This window comes from Pteronotus mesoamericanus, unplaced genomic scaffold (genome assembly GCF_021234165.1).
Source record: "Pteronotus mesoamericanus isolate MK-2021 breed Mesoamerican mustached bat unplaced genomic scaffold, CSHL_Meso_final contig_25, whole genome shotgun sequence".
Taxonomy (NCBI): Eukaryota; Metazoa; Chordata; class Mammalia; order Chiroptera; family Mormoopidae; genus Pteronotus; species Pteronotus mesoamericanus.
In genome coordinates this window covers 1,333,640-1,357,883 of record NW_026555105.1, presented here as the reverse complement: position 1 = coordinate 1,357,883, position 24,244 = coordinate 1,333,640, and the positions used below count along the sequence as shown (strand labels likewise).

At 53.7% G+C, this 24,244-nt stretch overlaps 1 protein-coding gene across 1 annotated transcript in view; it reads left to right on the top strand.

Moving 5' to 3' along the window:
• Window positions 1-24,244, top strand: part of ZNF831 (zinc finger protein 831) — a 54,057-nt gene that overhangs the window by 9,707 nt on the left and 20,106 nt on the right. Inside the window, exon 3 of the mRNA XM_054573342.1 lies at window positions 5,501-5,652. Coding sequence (XP_054429317.1) covers window positions 5,501-5,652 — 152 coding nt within the window. The remainder of the gene's footprint in view (window positions 1-5,500; window positions 5,653-24,244) is intronic.

Here is a 24,244-nt window from a genome sequence, read left to right as displayed (position 1 = left end):
TTACTTTAAATAAAATTCTTGGTTTTAGGCTTCTTCACGTCACTGTGTAGTGTGAATTTAAATAGCCAGCCCCTGAGAAGACTGTCTTATTGCTATGAAATCAGCAGAAGAGACTTTTGCCCTTCTACTCAGTGATAAGGTGGGGTTTTGCTGTCCCCCGGGCAGGTGGGGAGGGTGGAGTGCGTAGTTTCTGACCCGCCCAGGTGTTGAGGGTACGGCCTTCAGAGGTCTCCGCTCTTTGTAAGAGTGGAGGCTGGCTCTTCCACTTGACTCTCCCCTGGGGGAGAGTCTGTGTTCGAACCCAGGGCCCCATAGCCCAGCAGACCATGAAAGTGAAAGACCAAACTCACCCCCACGTGCCCTCCCAATGAGAGCTCTTGTACTCTTCGGGTTCCCGTGCTTGCTGGGCTTTTGACTTGTAAATGTATCTTACCTTCTCATCAGAAAGCCAATACATTTCAATGTGTGTTAAACATGTTTATTTTTTAATCTGCATTTTGAGTCTTGGATGACGGGGGTGGGTGGGCTGCTAGTCAATCAGGGTAACTGTTGTCAGAAAGCGAGTCTCAGTGTCTAACCTTGTTTACGATTTGCTCGTTGCCAAGAAGGGGTGATTTTGACATAGGGAAGCGGAGGTACCTCCTTCTTCACAATGATCACTTCTCGGTCTTGTCTTGGAAACCTCTCTTTACTCTCAATCACAAATACAAAAGTGTGTTCTCTCTGTGTGATGTAAGGAAGGGTTTGTTTCCGTCCCTACGAAAAAATACGGACCGTGGGTCGGATTTGGTTTCTGACCCGTGTTCATAAACCTTGTGAGCTAGGGATGGCTTTTACATTTTTAAAAGTATATATAGATTCATACGTATATACTCATATCTATGAACAGTATATGTCAGAAATTGTATGTGGCCTGCAAAGTCTAAAACATTTATCATATTTATTATCTGGACCTTTGTATGAAAGGTCCGCAGACTCCTAGGTTCGTCGCTTTTCTATTCGCTTATTTGCTATATTATAACTCTCTGCCTATACCTGGAGTTTCTTCCAGGGCCTTCCATTCTGTGTCATCTGTCTCTTTGTTGTCAACTCCAAATACCACACTGTCACAAAAAAGGCTGTTTTCATGAATGAAAGCCCATGATTCCAAGGGAGGATGAGAAAATGCAGGATTCATTTTTGGAGAGGAAATGGGAAAATGTGGAGAATTCTGACTCCAATTGCCCCGACATCAGCGAGGGGCCCAGAGATTCAGGGAGCTCAGGGAGGGCGTCTCTGCCAGGCTCAGAGCGAGCGCTGGACCATGGAATTGGATTTTATTGATTCATTTGTATCTGTGCACTGCGCCACGCGAAGCATGAAATGCCGGAGACTTGTTCTTGGAAGCTTCCACCAATGGGACAATGACCCGTGAAGTCCCAGGGGAATCGGCAGGAGCGCGGTGGAGACGGGGGCGGGGGTGATGGGGGAGGAGGCTCCCTGTAGACCCGAAAACATGCAGCGATCCCCGAAGAGGAGAGCAGGAGGGAGAGCGCTGGGCCCTGCGAGCGTCGTTCACGCGGTCGGTGGTGTCTGTCCTTACAGAGCGGGTGTTTCTCTCTGGGCAACTGTCTGCTCACGTAGTCGTGACATACTTTACGTGTGTGATGAGGTCACACTCTTGGTGATGAGAGCACAGTTTCTGAGTGAGATGAGGACACGAACCTATAGATGTGATGGCCCCCCCATACAGAGGGTCCAGACCCTTTTCGTGGTCGCTGTGGCACTGGAGGCGTTCACCCTGGTCCCAGGTTCTGCTCGGTGCGATCCAGAGGGTCTGCCGTGCCTCTGTCCGCTTCTCTTTGTGTTGTTGTCCCCTGTGGGCCCAAGAGAGGGCAGCCGGAGGGATCGGGTGAACATGCGTGAGGCAGGCGCATGAGGCTGCAGGACCCCTCCCTGGAGGAGGGCAGCGTGGAGTTGAGGAGGAAGGGTGGCCGGTGGCTTTCAGGCAGCGTCAAGATAGACGACAAAAGTCTCACCCTGCTCCTTCCGTGAGCTTCCCACTGGACTCCGGTCAACACTAGTGTGCCCTGAGGTCTTGACCTTGGCCAGCCAGCATCAGTGTCCTTGCTGGAGCTGAGGGGCGCAAGAAGGCTTTTTCCTGATTGTTCTCCCATGAGGTCTATAGACAAAGAGACCATGCTGGTCTTGCATCTCTGTCAGTACGGCAGGCTCTTCAGGGGAGACCCACCGAGAGGGGCCAAGGGAGTGGCACGTGCGCTGAGTGTAGGAGTTGCATTGGGTCGGCCAAAAAGTTCATATGGTTTTTTCCATAAAATAAAAGGCACGCTTTTCATTTTCCCCAACAACTTTATTGATGTGGCTATTTTGAGTATGTCGGCCGTCTCCCGTGTGGTATAGTGTTGATTTTCTCAAATCAAGTCTCAGTTGGTTCGCTATCAATTCAACTGGTCTACCCGACCGTGGAGCACCGTCCAGCAAGAAATCTCCAGTGCAAAACGTGGCAAACCACTTCTGACACATTCGCTCAGTCATAGCACCTTCTCTGTACGCTGCACAAAATGTTTTTACACTTCAGTTGTGTTTTTACCTTTCTTGAGACAAAGCGCAATATGCAGAACATGTTGCATATTTTCTTCCATCTTCATATTCAAATGGCTACACAGAAATCCACCAATTTTAATATATTTTTTTAAATGCACACGGATATGACAGCTGCCACAATACAATCTAACAAAATTGTATCAAATGAAGTTAAAGACAAGTAAGCGCTATTTTATGGAGAAAAACCATACAAAGTTTTTGGCCAACCCAATATTTAAAACTGGGACCTAATATGGCAGCTTGTGTTTTTGTTTTGGGTTTTTTCTTTTCCCTGTAAACCACGACACAGGCCACCTAAGAGCAGCAAATTAGACATAAACACAGAAATCTCGATGGATCTTATAAACATAGCGTTGACTGAAAATAAAGTGAGAAAAGAGCATCTCCGTGGTACAACGTGACGTGCAAGAGCGACTGCACATTTAGATGGATGCATGTGTCCTGAAGGGCGCCGTCCCCGCATCCCAGCGAGTGTCTGTGGGGAACGTTGACAAACAGAAGTTGGGGGAAGAAGGGGAGATGCTGGAATCGCATCTGAGGCCAGTGCCCTGGAAGCAGAGCCTGCGGCGGGGGTTGCCCTGCGCGGGATGCACGGAGGGAGGGGCTGCGAAGGGCGCCAGGGAGACCGAGCAGGGGAAGAGCTGCGTGGAGATGTGATGCTGGGTGCCCCGTCCTGCCTGATCCCGTGGGGTGACTGTCCTGCTCAGAGGCAAAAGGACTGAGCTGCCATCTGCCCAGGCCAATCCCCTAGAGATGGGAGCAAGTGTGGCCATTGGGAGCCACCGCTCCAGCAGCCGGGCACGGGTGTGCAGCCCGGTGCAGGCGAGAGGCACTTTGGCTTCTGCTAAACGGCGGAGGTCCGGGGGACCGGTGACGGTGAGCCTGCGGGCCCTGCCTCGCCCTGGCTGCTCACTCCTGGTGGGCACGCTGTTCCCGGGGGCGCTGCGTGAGCATGTTGGGGGAGAACCCAGGAGGGAACACAACAGACTCTGCCCATGGCTGAGGAAAATACTGCTTTGAGGGCAATGCCAAGACCCGCCTGGGCTTTCCCCAAGGGCAAAGGGTCCAAATTCCACCCTAAAAAGATGCGGATTCAGGGGCCGGGCCTCTCCCAGCAGGCCCCTGGCTGCTTCCATTGAGTGGGGTGCCTTGCTCCTCCATTTTCCAAAAGCAGAACTCCCCTGTGGTTCACGCTATGCCACTCTTAACACCTGCTGACTTCTGGCGGTCACCCATGGACATGGGCGCAAAGGTGACTGGCCCTGGGGACGCTCCCCGTGCCCCTGCGCCCGCCTTCCTTCCGTGGTCTCTGCCATTGGAGTCATTCTTGGCCTGACTGGTGCAGAGCATTGTGGGGATCAAACCACAGCCCTGCTGCTTCCCACCCAGGCCCCGAGAGCAGTTTCTGGAACCTGTGATCTGGACAGGCAGGGACCATGGCTTCAAAGAAGGAGGCGGGCGCCGCTGGGCAACGATAGCTGCTGCCCGGGGCCAAGGAGCAGCCGTACCCCGTACGCGGGGCCTCTCCCCCGCCCAGAGCCAGAAAAGATGAACAGAAAGTCACTTTCCTATCGCCACTGCCGTCCATGCCGGCGCCGAGAGGACGCTGCGTTCGCTCTGCAGAGCTGATTGAAAATCCTGCCAGCGCCGCGGCGCTCGCGGGACCGCGGCCGGATGTCCGGGGAGGCTCAGACAAATGAGAGAGGAACGTGGCCCGGCCGGCCGCCTGGCCGTCCTCCCCAGCCGGGTGGTTCTGGAGAGTGCCGCAGGCGTCGAATTCTTGTGGACTGAGGCTTATGACGGGAACAAGTCCCTGTGGCTTGACCAGGGGGCTAGAACCGGGGCAAAGACCCTTTCGATGAGCTGACCACTGATGGCGACCTCTGCTAATCGGTGCGGAGCCCTGGCTGGAGAGCCTAGCTCCCCGCGGGCCGCCTGGGCTGTGAGTCTCCCAGGACGGCGGCTCTGCGTCTCAGTTCTTTCACCTGCGGCATGGGGGCGCTAGACTAGCTGGCTGCTCTGCTGTCGCGTGCGTGTTTCTGAGAGGAGCCAGTTTCGAGCCTGCACTCAGTAACGAGTGCATAATTGCTCATCTACAAATGTCACATATGTGTATCCCACCAATGTATTATGTACACTCTGAAGGGCATGCAACGGCAGACATAAGAATGTCTAGATGAAAATAATTGCAAATAGAAGCTCTAGAGTCTTCTTTCCCTGAAGTTCCCGTGCGCTCACACTGAGACGCGAATCCTTCATTGCGGAGGTTAGCCCAGGCGAGCTGGGAAGGTTTCTCTCAGTGGAAAGTCTGGGGGGCCCATTTTTTCGCAGGAGACCCTTTGGACCCGCACTGTCCGATACGGCAGCCACGAGCCACAGGTGGCCACGTAAAGTCATTAAAATGAAATACATTGTGAAACTCGGTTCCTCACATACACTAACTACATTTCAAATGCTCAGTAATTCAGTGGTTAGCGTCCTGCCTGGGCCAGTGCAGATGATAGAACATGCCTGTCATTGCAGGAATTCCTATTGGGCAGCCCGGTCACTCAGGAGACAAGGCCATATGGTCCAGCATTTAGTTCCCACGCAGGTTATGCGGCATGTGGTACAGGATGAGTTTTATAAGCACTATCTCACTGAGTCCCAACAACAACCTCATGACATAGGTCCTATGATTGTCCCCATGGCTTGGAAGAAAGACAAGGAGAAGAGGGGCAAAGCGCCCCTAAGACCTGACAAACTGCACAAAGGTCAAGCCTCTGTGTTCTCCCGGGCACCCCAGGCCCGTGGGTTCTCTTGTCTGAGCATTGCTGTTTTGGGATTTTGTGCGTATGAGCCTCTGGACACCTGCTCCCAAGGTTGGTGATGGCTCATGTGTCTCTCTGTCCTCCAGGTACCGAGGGAGCTTCTTGCAGGGCCGCGTGCAGCTCAGAGCGAGGAGACTGCGCAAGCCACTCTGGGCGCTGAGAAAAGACAGCCACCCTCCCCACGGCGAGGGGCTGGACCCACGCCGGACCCTCGGGCAGGCTGCTTCGGAAACGGCAGGTAACGCCCTCCCGGGACGTGAATCCGTGTTGGGCATGAGAAGGCCTGGGCTGCTGAGGGTGCAGGCTGAGCGGGAGACATCTCTGGGACAGCCGGCGTGACCCTACCCTAGGGGGCAGGCTGCTCGGTGGGGACCCCCGGCGAGATGCATGGAGGGTCCGGTAACGGGAAGCCGATGGACGTCCTTGAGTATCGGCCAGGAGTCCTGGGTGCGGGTTCCTGGCAGAACCTGGGACACGCGAGGCAGAACTCTCGGTGCCTCTACCTTCCCTCACCTTTAAGAAAGCGCACTCGATCCCGTGGGAGCCTTGCGGGGCTGAAATGGTCAGCAGACGGGCTCGCGTGTCCACGTGAAACCAGACTGTAGGTGGTTATCCTGTGTGAGGGCGGCCGGGGACACTGCTCGCGTGCGGAGCGGCGAGAGGTCCCCTCCTCATGCTCCGACGTAAATACAGGGCGAACTAGTGGAGACGGCTTCCTGGAACACGGGCTGTTTTAAGTTGCACATGCTGGGCGACCGGCACAAATGGCTTAACATCTCTGGACCTCGAGTTCCCCTCCCTTTCTCCCCTCTGCCCAGTGGGAATGAGAGGGTCTCAGCCTGGCTTGCAGGGTGTTGACAGGAAAAATGAAGACCCTCAGTGCAAAGCCTGCAGGGTCCCCTCTGGCCAGCAGTGACTGAATTACCGTCCTTTCATGGCTGATTGTTGGCTTGGCTCAAGGGCTGACCCTGGGCCGTCTGATGGCCGAGGCTCTGCTCCCTGGGGACACCGTCTCCGGCACCTTTGTGTAGCTCCAGCGCCCCCTACAGGCAGACAGCACTTTCCCGGGCGCCCCCTCGGCTCCCGACCCTCCACCCCCAGCCCCCAGAGCCCTTTTCAGTAGCCCAGGGCAAAGACTGGTTTCTCCGTGAGAACTGAAGTGAAGGTAGGGACTTGCTCAGCTGGACGGCCAAGCGTCCAGTGAAAGGCATTGCGTCTGTGGGGCGGGGAGGGTGAAGATCGCGGAGGACAGGCTGGGACCGGGGGCGGGGGGGCAGGCAGAAATACGGTCAGGGAACCCAACTGTGGCCTTTCTACATTTTCTGTTCCTCATCCCCGCTCCACGCCTTTCCTCCTTGTCAACTAGGCATGGCCAATGGAATTGCCCACTGGGGTGTCTTGGGTGGGGTTGGGTGACCCCAGCACAGCCCAGCAGAACCCACCAGCTGTCCCCACAGGCAGAGCTTTCCCAGCAGCTCTCTCCCGAGCACCTTCACACGGGCGAGTCGAGCTGCCCTGGAGGTTTGCCTCAGCCTCCATGTTTACGTTCCCAGAGTCCACGTTGTGTGCCAAGGGGCAGGGAGAGAAAAACCATGCTCTTGATAAACGAACAGGGCAAAGACAGACACCGTTGGCTCGATCCTGATAGGAAGGACATTGGCGGGTTGGTCGCCTTCCTCCTCGGAACCGTCTGTCTGTGTGACTAGGCTCCGATGTAGGTCTTGCCTACCCAACGGCTCAATGTCAAGGTCAAGCAAGATGCTGTGCGTGGTGAGCGCTTTGCGAACTCTGCAGCAGATGGGTGTTGGCTCTTGCCATCTCCTGAGCATAAAGAGCATTCGTGCATGCCAGCGGGCATATGCCGAGAGCCGAATGAGGCGGGGGGCGACATGAGGTAAGAAGGGTCTCTGTGGTCCTTCTGTAGAGAAGGACAGGTCATTGTTAAGGGAGGAACCCAAAGGGGGAGTTTTCTTGGGAGAGACAGAACTTTTTCTGGATATTTGGATGCAGGGAGTAAGGAGCGGGAACTTCCTGGGCTGGGGAGCGGCGAGTAAAGGCCCAGGGGTGAGACCGGAGAGCCGGGGGAGGGCAGGCTGAGCCCAGGCGGCTGGTGTGCGCCGGAGCCGCGGAGGATGTGGGGAGCTGTTGGAACCCCTGTTCCTCTTTGGGTGCTGCTGTGCTCATTTCCTAGGTCTGCCGAAGAAATTGCTAGAAACATGGTGGCGTAGAACAACACGATCTATTCTCTTACATTTCTCCTTCCAAAGACTTAGGTGAGGCTCCCTCCTGACTCCTTCAGCTTCGGGCAGCCCCAGGCTTCCTTGGCTTGTGGCGGCCTCTCTCCAGCCTCTCCTTCCGTCTTCACGTGGCCTCTTCCCTGTGTTTCGGTGGATCAGATCTCCCTTGGTCTTTCTAAGGAAACTTGTCATTGGATTTAGGGCCCACCGCAAATCCGGGGCCATCTAATCTTCAGGTTCTTCATTTAATGACATTGGCAAAGACCCTTCTCCTAAGGCCAGTGTCACAGGTGGTGAAGGGTCTTTTACCTTGGACATATCTTTGTGGAAGGCCACAACCCAACCACGATCGTGCTTTTACAACTTTCCTCTTGTCTGTGAATGGACAGGAGTGACCCCAAAATGTGTTTTTATGTGACTAGAGCCATGCTCTCCCCGTGCGGACTGACTGATGGACCGAGGACTGACCGGTGGGTAGACAGCCTGAGGCCCCCCCGAGCTCGGAGAAACTCTACTTCCCACCCCGACATCGGCTTTCGCACCAACATCCTAAGTGCAAACAGGGGGACCCCCTGACTGGGGGCAGGGGAAGCCAGACTCAAAGAGAGAAAAAATGAACATCAGAAGCAAAGTCTGAAAGTGGAGCTAAGACACAAGAAGCCACCCCCGTTCCAGTTCTCCCTGGGAATGTGGCACCGCAGTATAGGCAATAATTCCTCCGTAACAGCCGCAGTGGCGGTCAGGCTCTCCTCTTTCACGCTGGTTATTTGAGCAGAGAGGTGAGCCGGGGGTGGGTCACTGGTGCCCCTTTTCAAAGGGCTCCCCGCTCCCCGCAATCGGGGGGACACAGAGGGTATCCACCGAGGGCAGGTGTGGCCCTGCGGGACGTGGCCTGAGCGTTGGTCCAGGGAACTTCCCTCAGCTCCATGCCTTATTGAAGTGTCAGGGGACAGGGATGGCTGGTGGGTAACCCAGCAAGCCCCGTGGGCCGGTCACAGTGGACATCGTGGCTTTGGAGGGTGGTAAACTGCATGAAGGTCAATACCACAGGGAAATCAAAGAGGTTTGGGGACTTTATTGCCTCCACTGGCCAATGGCAATGTTTCATCGTGGAGTGACAGGCACTCTGAGAGCACTGGGGGTTCGAAGACAAAGTGCTGCGACGTCAAAGGAACTGACCAGGGCGGGCCATGGTCATTCGCCCTTTACAAGCAGCTCTCGGGCCTCCTTTGACCCCGCAGGCCCTGGGCAGGGAGATCAGGGCTGGCCTCTCGGTGTGGGCGCTGGCCTCACGTGTCTGCGTGTGCGTGCACGCGTGCGTGAGTGTGCTTGTGAGCACACGCAAGTGTGTACGTTTTGCGGGGTAGGGAGGGGTCAGACCTGTTTCCTGCGGCAGGACAATGAAAGTGTGATCTGTTTGGGGCGACCTGAGAGGCTCTAACTTGGGGGAACGTAATGAGATCCATCAAAGAAACCGAGAACGACCTTCGGGCCCGGGGAGGATTTTCCAGTGAAAAGGTGGGGCGACCGTTGGCCCTGCTCCTTATAGGCCAATTGGAATCAGTAAAATATTAAAAAAAAAAAAAAGTCTTCAGGGATACCTGTGTCCAGGGGCAGAAATAAGATGTTATAACTGGTTCTTTGTCCTCTTTCTTTGTGGAGAACCTCCCTGTCAATAATTCATGAGGATGAGAGACAGAGGATGTTATTGAAAAATATTTTTTAAAAGGATGCCATTTAATTTTCCTCTCTTTTCAACTATTCTGATAGCTTGGTACTAATCATTCGAATTAACAGATGGCTTGGCGGTGAAGTCACAAGCAAGCAGAAGGCCAGAGGAGGTATGAAGGATAAAGACCTAATTTATAAGATTTTATAGTGACTGGAGTCTCTGAGATTCTCCTGAGGACTGAGTCTTCCTTTTTAACCCTACGTTTAGTTGGCCGTTCCACCCAAGTGTCCAGCGAGGGTGGGGCAGGGGGACAGGGAGTTTTTTTCAGACAGGACACGGAGCTGACTTAGCAAGCTCCTCAGGTAGATGTGGACTTGTGTGGGCCTGAGTATCGGTACTTCCGAGAACATCTCTCCTCGCCCATAGTCACTTTGGGGCCAGGGCTGAGCTTTGGCATGAGGTGGGTTGGATCCCAGGAACTCAGCTGCTCATTGAAGGGAACGTCACAGGGAGGCTCTTAGGTATCAAGGCACTGAATGTGCCAAGGACGGCACCCACCTGCTTGATGGAAAACCTTACAGTCCAGCATTCTTTCTGGGACACTCATGATTATCCAAGGATAAGAGCCTTCCTTAATAAACTGTGGATAAGTTGATACATTTAGTCTCTCTCCTTCCCTCCCTCCCTCCCTCCCTCCCTCCCTCCCTCCCTCCTATCAGCGTCTGTCCCTGCCCTTCAGGGTAATTTTTACAGTATAATGTACATTGACTGCCAAGCCAAACCACAAATCATGCTCAAGACGTAGAATTTTATGAAGCTGATGGGAGTGAACACTGGTTTGATTCATACTCATTGGCAGAATCAGACCCAGTGACAAATGAGCTAGAGGGAAACTGATGAGCATGGCTTTTGGTTTCTTTGTTTTTCAAGATACACTCTCAAAGTCCTTAATTCTTCACTATTTACAGTGAAATTTGGGCCCCCGTTGTGAATAAATTTATTTTTGGTGGCCTTTCCCCAGTGGCAAAGATTTCAATTAATAAGGACCCTGTTTACCCAGCTGACAGGCCATCTCCCCGTGTCCCAGGGCCTGGCACGGTGGCAGGTCCTCAGTAAGTGGTTTGTTTTTTAAAATTTATTTTTGTTTTTTTGTGTGTGTGAACCACTGAACGAACAGAAGTAAGCCTCTTATCCTCAGCTTCCTTGAAGCTCAGCCTCAGTTGAAAGGACGATTAAACCAGCACCTAATCTTCCTTGGGAACGAAGCAATGGGCAGGGAAGTCGCGTTTCTGGTTGCATTACGGACATGCGTTAGGAACAGGAGAGTCCAGCGGGTATCTAGGTAGGCGGGCAGTGGGCTGCCCGGCGTAAAAGAAACTTCATTTTTCTTTTCTTCATAAAGAAGCTTTTTCACCTAAAAAAGAAGCTTTCAGCTTCCCCTAGCCCCTTCACGGATTCCACGGTGCAGCATTGCGAACTTCAACCTTCAGGATCATCTGTCTAATACCTGCTCCGCTTTACAGGCGAAAGCTCTATAATGGAAGAGCGAGGCAGTGACTTTGAACCTGAAGATGTTCACGGGCCTGCCTTTTCACCTGGGATGCTCTCTTCCCCTCTAGTGGGGCCAAGTCTTACCTGGGGGGCTCATTGCCAAAGACAGCCCTATAGCCAAAATCCCCCGCTGTCCGAATTATCTGCGGAAACCTACAAATGCAACCCTAAAGGTGTAGCTGGCGTCCGCGACCCTGAGCAGAAGTTCTCGCGCACAATGTGCTTGAGGACCGTTGTGGTCAAGGAAGAAACCACCCATGGAGCTGCTTTGAGGATAGCAGCAAATCCTCTCGCTGAGCAGAGGAGTGAGAAAGTCTCAAGTGTCCCTGCTTGGTTGCTCTTCCGTGTACAGCATTTGTTTCTAGCACCCAGCCTCTAAACCCTTGGTGGCATCTTAATGGATTGGTCTGCTGTGGGGGGATTAACTAAGATATTGGAGCTGTGTCTTCCGGGCAGTGCTGGGGACAGCATGTCTCCAAGGTCAGGGTTTAGAGTAACTGTGTGATAGGACCGGGCGGGGGTGGTTTCTCACCTCCTCTGAACACCTGTTGTTCTGCTGCCGGCTTAGGGATGGGAGGGCACATCTCTGCGTAGCAACCACTCTGTGCTGCCTTGGGCCAGCGGGTGCAGGTCCGCTGAAGACCACATCTTCTACTAAAGGAGAAGTTTGCTGCCAAGTCAGGGCAGGAAAATGGCCTCTGTAATGTTTACTCTTCAGGGTAGAGACCTGCCTAAGAAGAGATGTCCAGGTGCACGCACGCGTGCCCATATCCACGTTTCAGTGTTACTTTCCCATTAGAAAACGCCATTGAAAACCGCACATGTCCTCACGGAGTGGGCGATACACCCATACACCTGATCAGAACCCCTTGCGCGCTCTCTTTTGTGGGGGTTACACAATCCCTGATGAGGTCACTCACCGACATGAATACTTTTCTTTCCAGCGTGGGGCACAGGGGCGGAGAAACACAATTATCATTGAATTTTGCTTGCGTTTCGAGTGCTTGCTCTCTAGACTCCGGGAAGCGAAGCCATCAGCACACAGCCTTATTACCGGTCTCCTAATATCACAGGTATTGACCCTGGGCTGCAAACAAGAGCCTCATAATTAGATTTGCTCTGTGTTTGTGTTTATGGGCACATCTCTTTCTCTCCAGCCGATGACACAGCAGCCTTTATTTATTTTTTATTATTGAAATACTCCATGTTAAAAGGACCCGCTCCATTAACTGAGCCCTGTTCTAGCTACTTCAAGGCTGGGATACATTAAAACATTCCGTCATATGAAGAGTGCTCTTATATATTTCCTTAGAAACGCATTTTTGGAACTGAATGGGGAACATTGATGTGGTTGAGGTTAATTATTCGGGTTTTTGCCGGGCACATTGGGGACGCGCTGCCTCTGCCGGAACACAGACTAAAATTGGAGCGCCGAAGAGGAGGGAGTGTGGCCCTGTGCCCGGATGACACATCTGAAGTCGTATTGATTGAGGGAGATGTTCTATTGAATGATAAGAGCGACGCTGGGTTAGGGTTGCGTGATGTTTCCTGCAGCTGGCCGGGCTCAGAGCAGTAAACAGCGTGATGTTGGGGCTGCGTCTCCAAGGGAGAGTCTAGAAAACTCTAACTAAACTCGGGAGGCCCTGTCAACTTAGGGGGCTCGTCCTCTTCTGATCCCCCAACAAACTGGGGATGAGAGACCCTTATTCTTCCTTTGCTCGCAGAGGGACTGAGACTCAGAGGCCGGCAGCGAGCTGCCCAGAGCCACGGAGATGATCGGCCTGGGGCTCAACAGCGTCCCCCAAGTTCAGGCGACCCACGGACCCCTCGCTGGCGTTGCATCTGCACGCCACCCCTACACCTGTTTGCTTATGTTTTCCTTTAGGCTTGCTTACAAAAACAAAACAAAAAAAAAACAACCAAAAACGTAAATACATTTATTTTACTCTAGTTTTATAAATTTTCACAAAAAAAGTAAATACCTCTACTTTAAAGAGAAACTGTTAAGCTCCACCAAAGAGGGAAAGGCACGGTCCTGTGCCATTAAGAGACCGTTCTGGAAGGAAAACACGAGGAGCCGTGTTTTTGGTAAATAACCCTGCCTGGAACCGGCTGCGGGCGGGCGGGCAGGCGGCCGCCGGGCAGGGCGGGCGTGCTCCCGCTGCTAAGAGGAGAGGAGATGCGGGAGAGTTGGCAAGGCGCGGGGGGCACGTGAGCGCCCACCGGGCCCTTCCTCTTTCTGGGATCAGAGGGATCACGCTGCTTTCCACTGTGTCGTTTGGTGCCATTGAGCACAAAGCTTGTGGATCACCCCCCCCGGGGCTGAGGCCCTCCCGGGGGCCCCTGCTTGTGCTACCACATCCCCTTTTCCCTGTCCGTGGGACCCCCGCTGGCTTGTAATGTCTAATCTAGTATTTCCCCAACTTTGGTAGAGCCTTGACCTGTATAGATTCGGACTCTACGTCCACCAGAGTGGGCTGCAGAGGCCACAGGTGGCATTGTGCAAAGACCGCCCCGCCCGCCCCCAGATCCTGCCTTCTCTGTCTCACTCGGTTGTGGGGGGCATGGGAGCTGCCGAGCCGCTTCACACTCTGCATTTGTTTTGATTGTTGTTCAATTGCAGTTGTCCCAATTCACCGGCCCCGCCCTGCCTGCAGGTCTAAGATTCTGAGATGTTGACCCGAGCCCCGTGGGGTGCCGTCCGGGGCGGAGGGGGCGGTGCCGGGCCTTGCAGACCTTGGCGGGTGAGGTGGGGGGCTTATCTTTCTCCTGAGAACAGCAGGGAGCCGTTGGAGGATGCGGGTGCTGGGGAGGGGGCGGAAGAGACCATGAATGCAGGCCTGGCACAGGCTGCTCCACGCGCCGCCGAGGGAGCAGGGCTTGGGGCGGATGGGGTGGAGGCCGGAGGCCGGGCAGATGGCCCCTGCGGCGGGCCCGGCGTCTTCGCACTTAGAGAGGACGTGGGAAAAGCGATGCTCCATCTAGAGGAAGGGAGAGGCCAGGCCAGGGCAGGCGTAATCATGGATGGTACTTCCTGTAACACATTGCAATACGGGAATAAGGCTAATGTTCGCTTTGGCAGTCGCCCTCGTTCCCTATACCCTCTCCAATAACACCGTGTATTCCCTCCGTCCGTGGCAGAGGAAACTGCAGGTGGCGTTTGAGGTGCATCTGCCAGACTGTCATCTCCACAGGTGCGCGGGCCCAGGTGCGTGCAGGTATGTGTCCGACACGAGAGGTACCGCGCTGCGCATTTCACTGCACAACGTGCTTTTTTTTTTTTTTACTTATCAGCATTTCGATGTTTTTCACAGCTAACGCATCCAGGCCTGTCTCAACCTGTGGCAGGGGCCGAGTCTCTCCAGTGGGAATACCTGGGGCTGGGTGGCCGTTCTCCGGGCGGTTGGGGCCTGTCCAGGATTTCCCGGCCGCCTCGCCCTGCTCGGACTCGCTGCTCGTGGCTCCACGGCCCGAGCGGAGTGTTTCTCTAGGGAAGACCCGAGACGAGCGATGGCTGGGCCTGTGAGTCTCTGGCTGTTCATTGAAAGATGGACATTTCCTAACGCTTCCCAGTTTGGGGCACATTCCCATCGGGGGCATATTAAGGCATCTCTTCTTTCTTTGAATTTATCAAACTTAACAAAATCCTGAAGCTGGGTAAAAAGTGGTACTTTTAATGCCCTTGGACAAGGGTCTTTCCGCTTGACCTGGTACCTCCCAGGGGTCTGTTGTCCAGCCAGGCCCTCCGGTAGAAAAAAACAAGGGTGGACGGATGATAAGATCGCTTTTTTATTTGCAGACAAGTGAGTTTTTTTTTACCAAACTCTAAGTCCACTGGGTACGTTGGATGTTCTCTCCTGATGTTAATGGGTTCGTTCCTTGGCTGAGGCACGGTGTCTGCCTGCTCCCAGAGGGCCCGTCTCTGCAGAGGACACACAGCCACCACACAGGCCTTCCTCTGTGCCCGGCCAACTCATCAGACCCGCTTAGCAACTCGCGGGAGAGATGCATTGATCTGCAGGGCTCCGCGCCCTCCGCGCTCCTCAGCTGACTCACCGGGCCCTCGCCGCCCCGGGGCAGGGAGAGCGGACAGGGGTCAGCGAGGGTTCGGTCAAAGGCGGAGTGCACCCTCTTCCTCACGATGAACAGGAGCCTGGGAGAGGCACTGCTCAGCCCCTCTGCTTTCCTGTGGGGTTGGGGGCCGCAGCCCAGACCCCCAGGATAAAGTGCGAAGGCCGCTGGGCGGCGGAGGCGGGGGTGGTGGCTGCCAGTAGGAAGACAGTGGCTGTCATTGTCAGCGGTCATGGCCCCAGACATTCGTCCTGGTGATCCCAGCTCTGAGATGCTGCTGCCCGAGGTGGGGTTTGAGCTCCGGAGCCCGCGTTAGGGAGGATGCATTGCGCTGTGCGGAGAAGACCCTCAATTTTAATTGGCCGGGATACACACACATGAAATTCATTCTCTCATGTGACACAGACAATGGCTCAGGCTTAGCTGGACCCAGAGGTACCGGGGATGCCACTGGGACTCAGTTTCTCCATCCCTGGGCTCCTCTTTCTTCGGGGCCACCCTCCCCGGCTCCTCGGGCGTCTGCCCAGCCGGCCCACACGTGCGCTGATTCGACTCCTTTTCCTAGCCCCGGTCCCTGGACGATAACCCAGCGGCCAGGCCAGGGCCACGCGCCTCTCCTGGCCCCCGCCCCGGGAACTCGAGAGGCCAGGCCAGGGTCGTGCACCTGCACGGAGGGACGGGTGGGGGCCGCCGCTGCCACAGCCTGCGGCCTGGAAGGCAGTAATGGCTTCCCTGAGGCAGAGGGGCAATGCAGGTAAACACGCAGACGTCCCAGCCGTCTGTGACTCATGGTTTAATGGCATTCTGCGTCTGTCTGCGAGCAGCCGAGCCCCCCACGCCCCGGGAGAGGGGGAGCAGCAGGAGGTGGTATGAGGTCTCTTAAGGAGCTTAGGGACAGGGTGGTGAACCGAGACACACAGCCCGAGGTTCACATGCAATTACCGGGGGCCGCTCGGTGCCAGGCAGTGTGTGGGAGCAGGAAGAGAGGCAAATAAGAACATGACATGGCCCCCGTCCTTAGGGAGAGCCCAGTCTGGCGGAGGGAGCCAGCGCAGACTGGTAAACAAGTCATTACAAATGCAATGCGGTGAGCTCCCTGATCTGATTAAGCCTCCAAATGAGGGATCCTGACAAGGCGGGCTGGCGAGGGAGGGTGGGCCAGCACGAAGGGGGGCATGCCGGGGGGGGGGGGGCTGCCAACACCGTCCCCAAGGCCCTCTGCCCGGCCCCCCGTGGAGGGGCGCGAGGCCGGCCCGTGGGAGACCCGGGGGCCGCCGTCCCTCATCATCCCTCCCCCCTCGGGATCATACAGCGTTTTTTGCCGTACGTACTAAACCGCTGGAAATCGAGGCGCACAGCATTTAACTACTATTTACTTATTTATCTAAAATGCTAAGTGTCTCCCTTGGCAATCACTAATAGATTCCTGCACAATCGGAATGACGCGTTCTGAATCCTAATTTCTGCGCAGAGAGGGGGTAGGAAGACAGACCGGCCAGGACCCTAGGGGCTGGTCCGGGACGGAGGTGGGGAGGCAGGGCCACATTTAAAGAGATGTTGAAACATGGGCATTAATGTGTGCCTATGTTCCAAGTTAAAGAACAAGAGAGAGAGAGAGAGAGAGAGAGAGAAAAGAGGGCCATACTTTCAATCCCCAACCTGAAGTGGGGACTGGTCTGCTTTCTGGGGACTTTCTGCAAACCTCTCTCGCCTTGGAGCTGGGAGAGTCCCTTCTCAGCTCAGTCCGCAGAAGAAGCCTGAGTCTTGCTCTAGAATTTTCTAGGTGAAGTGCCAGAGCCAGTAGCCCAGCGGAATCAGAGGATGGGGCAGGATGGGAAGTTTTGCTCTCAGGCAGGTCAACAGGCCTCCAGATGGGGCACAACAGGGGAAAGGCCTCGGGGCTCACCTCCCTGGCCCTCTCCCCTGCCGCCGCCACCTGCCACCTGGTCTTCAGGAGGCGCAAGGCCTTCCAGGTTTTGGAGACAGGGGAGTTAGAAGGTTACTTCTAACTAAGGTGTTAGGGGCAAGGTGAGACAGGGTGGTGTCGCTGCTGGTGAGCCTGGAGAGGAAATAACTTCAAGTGCTTTAGAGGCAACATTAAGAGACATTGAATCATAATGAGAAAGTCATTCTCTTCTCAAGTCCCTGCTAAGCCTCTTGCTTGCATCATGGAGCAAGTCTTGTTTTGATGCTCATGTCTTTAACCTCCGCCTAACTAACGCTTTACTAATCTCCCTTTTAAACACAGAGAGATTAGGTTTCAACCTCTAGCTAGAATTTGAGAACACAGTCCTGTTTTCACTGTCTCTATTTTTTCAAGGAACTTCCCATACCTGAGACCTCATCTTACCCAGCAGCTGCCTCTTCAAACAGACGTTGGGAAGTCAAATACTCCCCCCACCCTTGTCAGCCCCCGATCGGCCAAGAGTGGTGCAGGGCTCAGAAGTTTGGTTTGGGACCCGGAAGGATCCCTCCGCGTCCTGACGTGTCCTCTCACCCCCTCCACGGGCAGAGCCACCTTTTCTCTGCCCTAGACGCCCATCCGTAACACGGGGGCGCAGTTCCTCAGCCCACAGGTTCTAGAGGCCTTGGCCTACACGGATTCCTTTGCCCCAGGCCTTGAAGACCCCAGGGATATGCTCCTGGGGCGGTGGCGGGTCTCAGGGGCCATGAGATGGGCAGTGGGAAGGCGCTGTGCCAACTGCCAGGGACGCTGCAGGCGTGGTGGTTCGCGTGGCCGAGAGCAGGGGACTGCAGGCTACATGACCCTCCAGGTCGGAGGAGACAGCTGTAAGCCAAAGGAATGAGTGACGAATGGTTAATTTCCAAAGGGGAGCCCGTGGGTATTTGGGGGCGCTGGCATGTCTCCTACAAGGATGCATATGTTGCTTTTCCTGCCCCGGGGGGAGGAGGAGAAGACAAAGGATCTGAATGTGCCTCCACGCCCCCTGGGCAAGGACAGCTCTGCCTTCCTCTCCATCAATTCATTCACATTGCTTGACCTCACCATTGGGTGCTGGCAGGGACCATGGAGAATCTGCTCCAACCAGCTCTGCTTCCTGTGTGAGCTTTTGGACAGTTTCCTCCAAATGTTTTTCCTCATCTCATTTTCAATATGGCCCCACGGGGTTAGGAGGGGGATGCGGTGGCCAGTCTCCATCCTAATTAGGAGTCTCGTCCAAGTCCAGGCACCGAGGAGGAGAAATGCAAGTTTAATTCCAAGGTTTTTCCTTTGCTAAAACTCTTAAAATTTTGGCTTGCTTATTTTCTTAACTTCCTGAGACATGAAAAAGTCATTTTTGTACCCCCCTCCACATAGACATTAATGATTATTTTCAGTCATTTTCAGCTTTCCGTTTTTGCTGTGAGGCACCTGGCGTTCCGGGAATGGACAAAAGCCATTTTTCTAAGTACTCGCATTTGAAATTATTAAGTGTTCATTAAGCACCCCGGGTGCAAAGCACTCTCGGAGATGTTTGTTTCTCAATTTTCTATAATTTCCTTATTTTTTTCCCCCTAGCTAAAGGCAGATTGAAAAATGAACTCAGCGCATTTGAGTGTCTGAATCACAGTTAATGGGCACCGCCCCCTCCCTTAACTGCTCTGTTTTGCTTGTTTCCTCCGTCTCCTTTGCTTATCAATCCGACAAAGTTCTGGGGCTTTTTAACCCCTACTCAGGTTCTAGAACTTTCGCTGTAGTCCTGATTACCTGCCCGGGAGACGCGAGCGCGCACCCCCCCTGACCAGCGGTCGCCCAGGACCGCAGTGAGAGCAATGGAAAAATCCACAGCCGGAAGCGGCAGTCGGGGCGGGGGGGCGGGCAGAGTCGGGGCTGCAGTCTGCGCCCGGGTGCGCAATGAGCCCCTCTCATCACCCCCCCGCCCCCTGCCCCTGTCCCCCCCGCCCACCAGGGGCGCTAGGGGGTCTGCACAGCCACATCCCGGCGTGGACCCTTCTAGAAAGAGCACAAAGCCCCAAGCCCCCCCTCCCATCCGCCCTCACCGGCTCCGTGATTCTGCAGCGGAGAGAAAGCCTGTTTTTTTTTTCTTTTCCTTTCTTCTTCTCTTTTTATTTTTTTTGACAACAGCCTCACATAACCTCAAAAGTTACCCATGAATTTACCAAAACTTTTTCTGAAACTATTTTAACCTCTGGTGGGGGTTAAAAAACAAGCCTTGTGAATTTATTACCCGGAAAAACGAAGCACGACTTGGTATTTTGCAGGGAAATCGGCTTCCACACTTCAAGGGCGCCCCCTAGCGCCCGTCCGCGGCCTGCGAGCAGCCGGCGCGCCCTGGCCCTGCGCTCGTCCCGGCCTGGGCCTGGGCCGCGCCGCCCACGGGAGTCCGCGCCCGCAGCGCCGCGCCGCGCCGCGCGGGGGGTGCCTGTGCCCTTGGGGGACCCGTCCTGAGTACCAGGGCGCCCCTGGGCGCGGGCTGGTGCGGGTCCTTAGGCGTTCAGGTGGCTGAACCAGTCTGCCAGGCTGCAGCCCGAGGAGGAGGGGGCAGGGTTTGACTCCGGTCCTGGTCCTTTTTCAACCAGGCTGGACCCCCGCTGGCGAAGCGACTCCATTGTCTCAGCACGCAGGTGACCCCGGTTTTTCATGTAGTGGCATTGATCTCAAGTAAATGCCTCCCAGATGTGCAAGGATGTAAATGATTGCTGGAAGAGGGAGGGCAGCAGAACAGGAGGGAAGGAGATGGAAAAGGAGACCGGGTGAGAACAGGAGGGGACCGGACCGGGCTGAAGGGCCCTTCGGGCTCCCGTCCTGAGGCCCCGAGGCCCGCGTGGCGGAGCCCAGGCTTCGGCTCCGCACGTGGCTCCCCGCCTTTGCACAAGGAAGCGGCCTTGTTTTTCCTACTGTGCTGGGCAGCGCACCGGCTGGCTTCCAGACCGGGCCGTGTTTTCCAGAAGCACACCCAGAAATATCAAAAGGCAAGTGCAACATAAAGATGCCAGAGGGAGAGAGGCTGCGGCGCCTCGGCCGAGGCCAGGTACAGAGATCAGGTCTGAGTGCCTCCCCCCCCCCCCCCCGCCATGTCCTAAGACGCGCCTTGCCGCCTCTGTTCCTCAGTTTCCCTCCCTGTAACACGAGGGCTGTGACATGGCAGTTCTATCATTTTCCATGAAATTTGAAATAGGGTTTAGCCTCCCATTGAATAGTGAGCATCCCAGTGGGCGTTAGTCATCTCCTAGAGAAGCCAGAGCCAGAATTTTCCATTAGGGAGTAAAGTCTCTCAGTGTGTACATGCTAGTAATGAATGCACAATCAAAGACACACACACACACACACACACACGCAGGAGCTCAGGACCCCAAACATAGTCAGACCGGACCCATCTTAGCGCCCGCCCCCCTGATGAGTCTGAGGGCCCCCTTGGCGCGGGGCCCAGCCCCGGGGGCAGGGTGGCCTCGGGGTGGTCTATCAAGCCCCCAGTGGCTGCTTTCCTGAACATCTACAGCGCAGTTCGGCATTGCTTTTTTGAAGGGCACATCAAGCACATTTTACTGAGTTCCCACTGTCTCCTCGGATGTGGAGGCCTGCTCCAAGTCCCCGAGAGAAAACAAGGACAGAAATTACATGCCACAGTGACTCCGAAAGGCATTCCAGTAAAGACTAGTGAGCGCTGAGGACATGCAACGCCATTCATCTTCATTCGCATGGATTAAACATAATATGTTATTGATTTTTAAAGATCCACACATTAGCGGTTCAAAAGAAATTGGGTTTGTATGTTTTAATATGAAAGCAGTTATTTTCCTCTTTAAAACGGCTTCTGGGGCTGGAGGATTTTCGTCCCTTCTCTCTCTGCAAGAGTCAGATACCGCTCAGCAGAGGGGAAAAACTCCATTTTTGACTTATTCATCTCTGTCTGCCTTACCCTTTAAATTCTGTGTTGTGTTCTGTTGTGTTTAATTTCAATTAATTTGGAGTCATTTAAGTGCCATTTCATTATAGATTCAAGGAAGACATAAATATTACTTTTTCACAATAAAAAATGGGGGGAAATTTTAATGAGTTTTGAGTAATTCCTCCGTCAAGCTGAGCAAACCCACTTCCCCCGGGCTGCTTGGGAAGCCTCCCCGAAGGGGAAGAGGCTCTTTTTGATTTTGTCTGGCTTTGTGTTTACTTTCCCCATCTCTCCCTGGATTTCCCCCATCTGCTTTAGGAGGACTTGCTTCAGTCTGGACAGCTTGCTTCAGTCTGAGCTTCTCCATGTTTCTGAGGACCCGGGACATATTTCTTCTTTGCTTCCGGTTTTGCCACTCAGTGCGTTGGAGGAGTCATGAAGCGGTCATCTGTGCGGTCAGATAGGGAGGGAAACGATGATTTTGTGAGCAGTGTGCCTCGGAGAATGGGAAGCCAGATGAATCAATGCCTTTTGGAAATACGTCTTTGTAGAAAAGCCTGGCTTCTCTCGTCAAAGGCGTGATGGCGTCCCATAGGCACACACGTTGGATGATTTTCCAGGGGCTGGGAGCAGACAGTCAGGTTTGAATTTTAGGTCTGTCACTGTCAGTAGGTGATGTGACAGAAATCCCTAATCCCACCGTTGTCTTGACTTGGCTGGGAGGGTGGCGGGGGTCAGCAGGTGTCCACGGTGCCCACCCGTCTTGTTCCCTGGGGCACAAGGAGGGTGAGTAATGCCCGGTAACAGGCAGGAGAACATTTTGGTATGAGTCACAGTTCTTGGTAGCGAGGGACCAAAATCCAACTCAAAAAGGTTTCAGCACAATAGGGAATGTGTTTGCTCATACAATGAGGAGCCCGGGCTGGGTCTGCAGACTCAGATGATGTCACCAGGACCCTGGGCCTCTTCCTTCCTTCCTTCCTATCCGAGGTGGCTTTCCTCTGGGGGCCTGCGCCCCGAGGTGTGTGGTGGCCTCGGTGGCCCCGCTCACACCGCACTGGCTGAGTATGGATGGCAGAACGAGAGGTTCTAATGGAAGCCCCAGCACTGACTGTGACGTAGTGAGGTTCGGGTCGCAGCTCTGGCTGTGAGCATTCTGGGGACCATGCTGCCTCCTAGAGAAGGGAGGTGTGATTATAAGCCAGCCACCCTCCGCTGGGCAGGGATGTTCTCCGAAGGAGGCTCAGGCTGCTGAAGTCAGGGGACAGCAGATGTGAGTGGCAGTGTACCCTTGCTTCCTGGGCACAGGCGGTCGCAGAGGCGTTGCGGGCAGCTGGGTGCGTGCTGCATGCTGTGTGCCGCTGGCGCCCTGCCCGGATCCCCGCTCAGGCCAGGGACGTCCTCTGCCTGCATCCTGGATGTCAATGGTGACGGCCGCTCATGATTCTTATCTGACCCCCTCTCTAAAAGAGCGCCCCCTGCTGAAGGGAGCCACTGAGCTCCCAACTTGTACCCAGACACGTGGCCCTTCAGCCCCTCTGGGGGGTACACATTTTGTGATGTGGCTCCTACCCCAGAGGCCCCATGGGCTCCCTGTCAGCCGCCTCTGCCATCTTCTCCCCATCTCGCTCACTCGCTCCACAGGTGACTGACACGAAACCCCAAGATATCAGCTCTCTGTCAGTCATGCAATGCTGCTACTTATTACATATACCCCAGCAGAAGAGGACCCCTGTTTTCTCAACTCAAAGACTAGAAGGGATTTCAAGGCTGACTGGGAATATAGCATCCACAGATGCAGATGAAGTTGGCAAGTTTCTACTCACCACACTTAATTCACTCATCTAGACACATATACCTCGTTCAACCATGCATTACATAAAGCATTGGTTGGGTGATACTGTGTTCTCTGCTCACATTTCACGAAGCCATTCTAGGTGAACTTGCAGCGTGTGTCTTTGATATGGCCTTTGTCATCGCCAGAGACTTGCTTGAGTCATCTAATAGGGTTTTCAGAGCACTGCATCTTCACTTTCATCCTCGCTCTTTCAGATTTAGGACTTTTAGAAGCTGAGTACAATGCTGTCATAGAAATCTACCCCCAGCCAAAAGAACCCATTTAGATAGCGTTGAGACAGCCGCTTTTATTTCTCTGGTAGGTGTCTGTTCGCAATTTCCACCAAATAAACATGTCCTATTTTGCTTTTAAAAGCAGACTTCAAGAGACTTGTTTACAACATTCGGTGCTTATAATTGTGTCCCAAATGCCCAGGAAGAATGACTACATTTGTTTTAAAGGTCTCCTTCCCATCATCTTTTAAAAATCAATTTTGTCAGGCGATAGCTGCAAGTGACCCCAACCAGCATTGATTGGCATTTCAGGCTAATGAGTCTTTCTCAACAGTGTTTTGTAATTCCAAACGAAGTAATTGGGAGAGTTTCCTACAAAGTGAGAGAGTTTGGAAGGATTTTATCATAAGACAACTGCTTCTTTCCTGAAGGATAAATGTGGGGGATAAAACCTCTCTAATACGCAGACACATACAGTCCTCGGCATAACACGTCTCAGTGATCCGAGAAGGCCCCGCAGTGGGGCCACCTGGCCTTCCTTGATTCTGAAAGTGAAGGGGAATTTGGGAGGACAGGGAGAGGGAGTGCTTTCTTCATGTTACTATAAACAGAGGCAGAACAAGACCCCAAATCTAAAAGAGGATCCAATCCTAGGGGGATATTTGGGAGCAACTATGTTTTTTCACACATTACTTTAAATAGTCATTCATTCTAATCCTCTTTATTATGGACATTTTTTACTCTCAAGCTGCAGTTCTATTAATTGCTCAGCCATATTATACTTTGTTTGTAGTATCTTCTATTATCTAATAAGAATAATAATCGGAACAATCTCAGCTAGTATCAGTGGGGCACGTACCATGGTCTAGTCACTATTCTGAGCCCTTTGTCATCTCCTTGAAAATTTGACAGGAATAAGAATGCCTTATTCCTGCACCAGGGGAGGCCGTAACTACGCTCCTTTTATAGATGCATAGAACGGTAAAGTGACCTATTGGAGGTGACACACAAGCAGGTCCTATGAATCTAGGCAGTCTGACCCCAGGCCCAGGTCATTACATGGCCTGCTTCTCATTCCAGACCTCGCTGGTTATAATTGGAAGCCCCAACGCATAGGATGTTTACTTCTGTGATTTGTGAACAAATAATCTGAAAATTTTTAATGAAAAAATACATATTAATCATCATAAATATATCCATATGTCTTATGTCAAAGGCATATACTTGCTATATAGCATTAGCTAACTTATAGCAAATGTATGGTTTACTTGTGATATAAGTCAGCTACTGCTGTGTAACAAAACACCCCCACCCTCAGTGGTTTATAACAAGAAGTATTCCTTATTGCCCATGAGTCTTTGGGTTAGCTGGGCATTC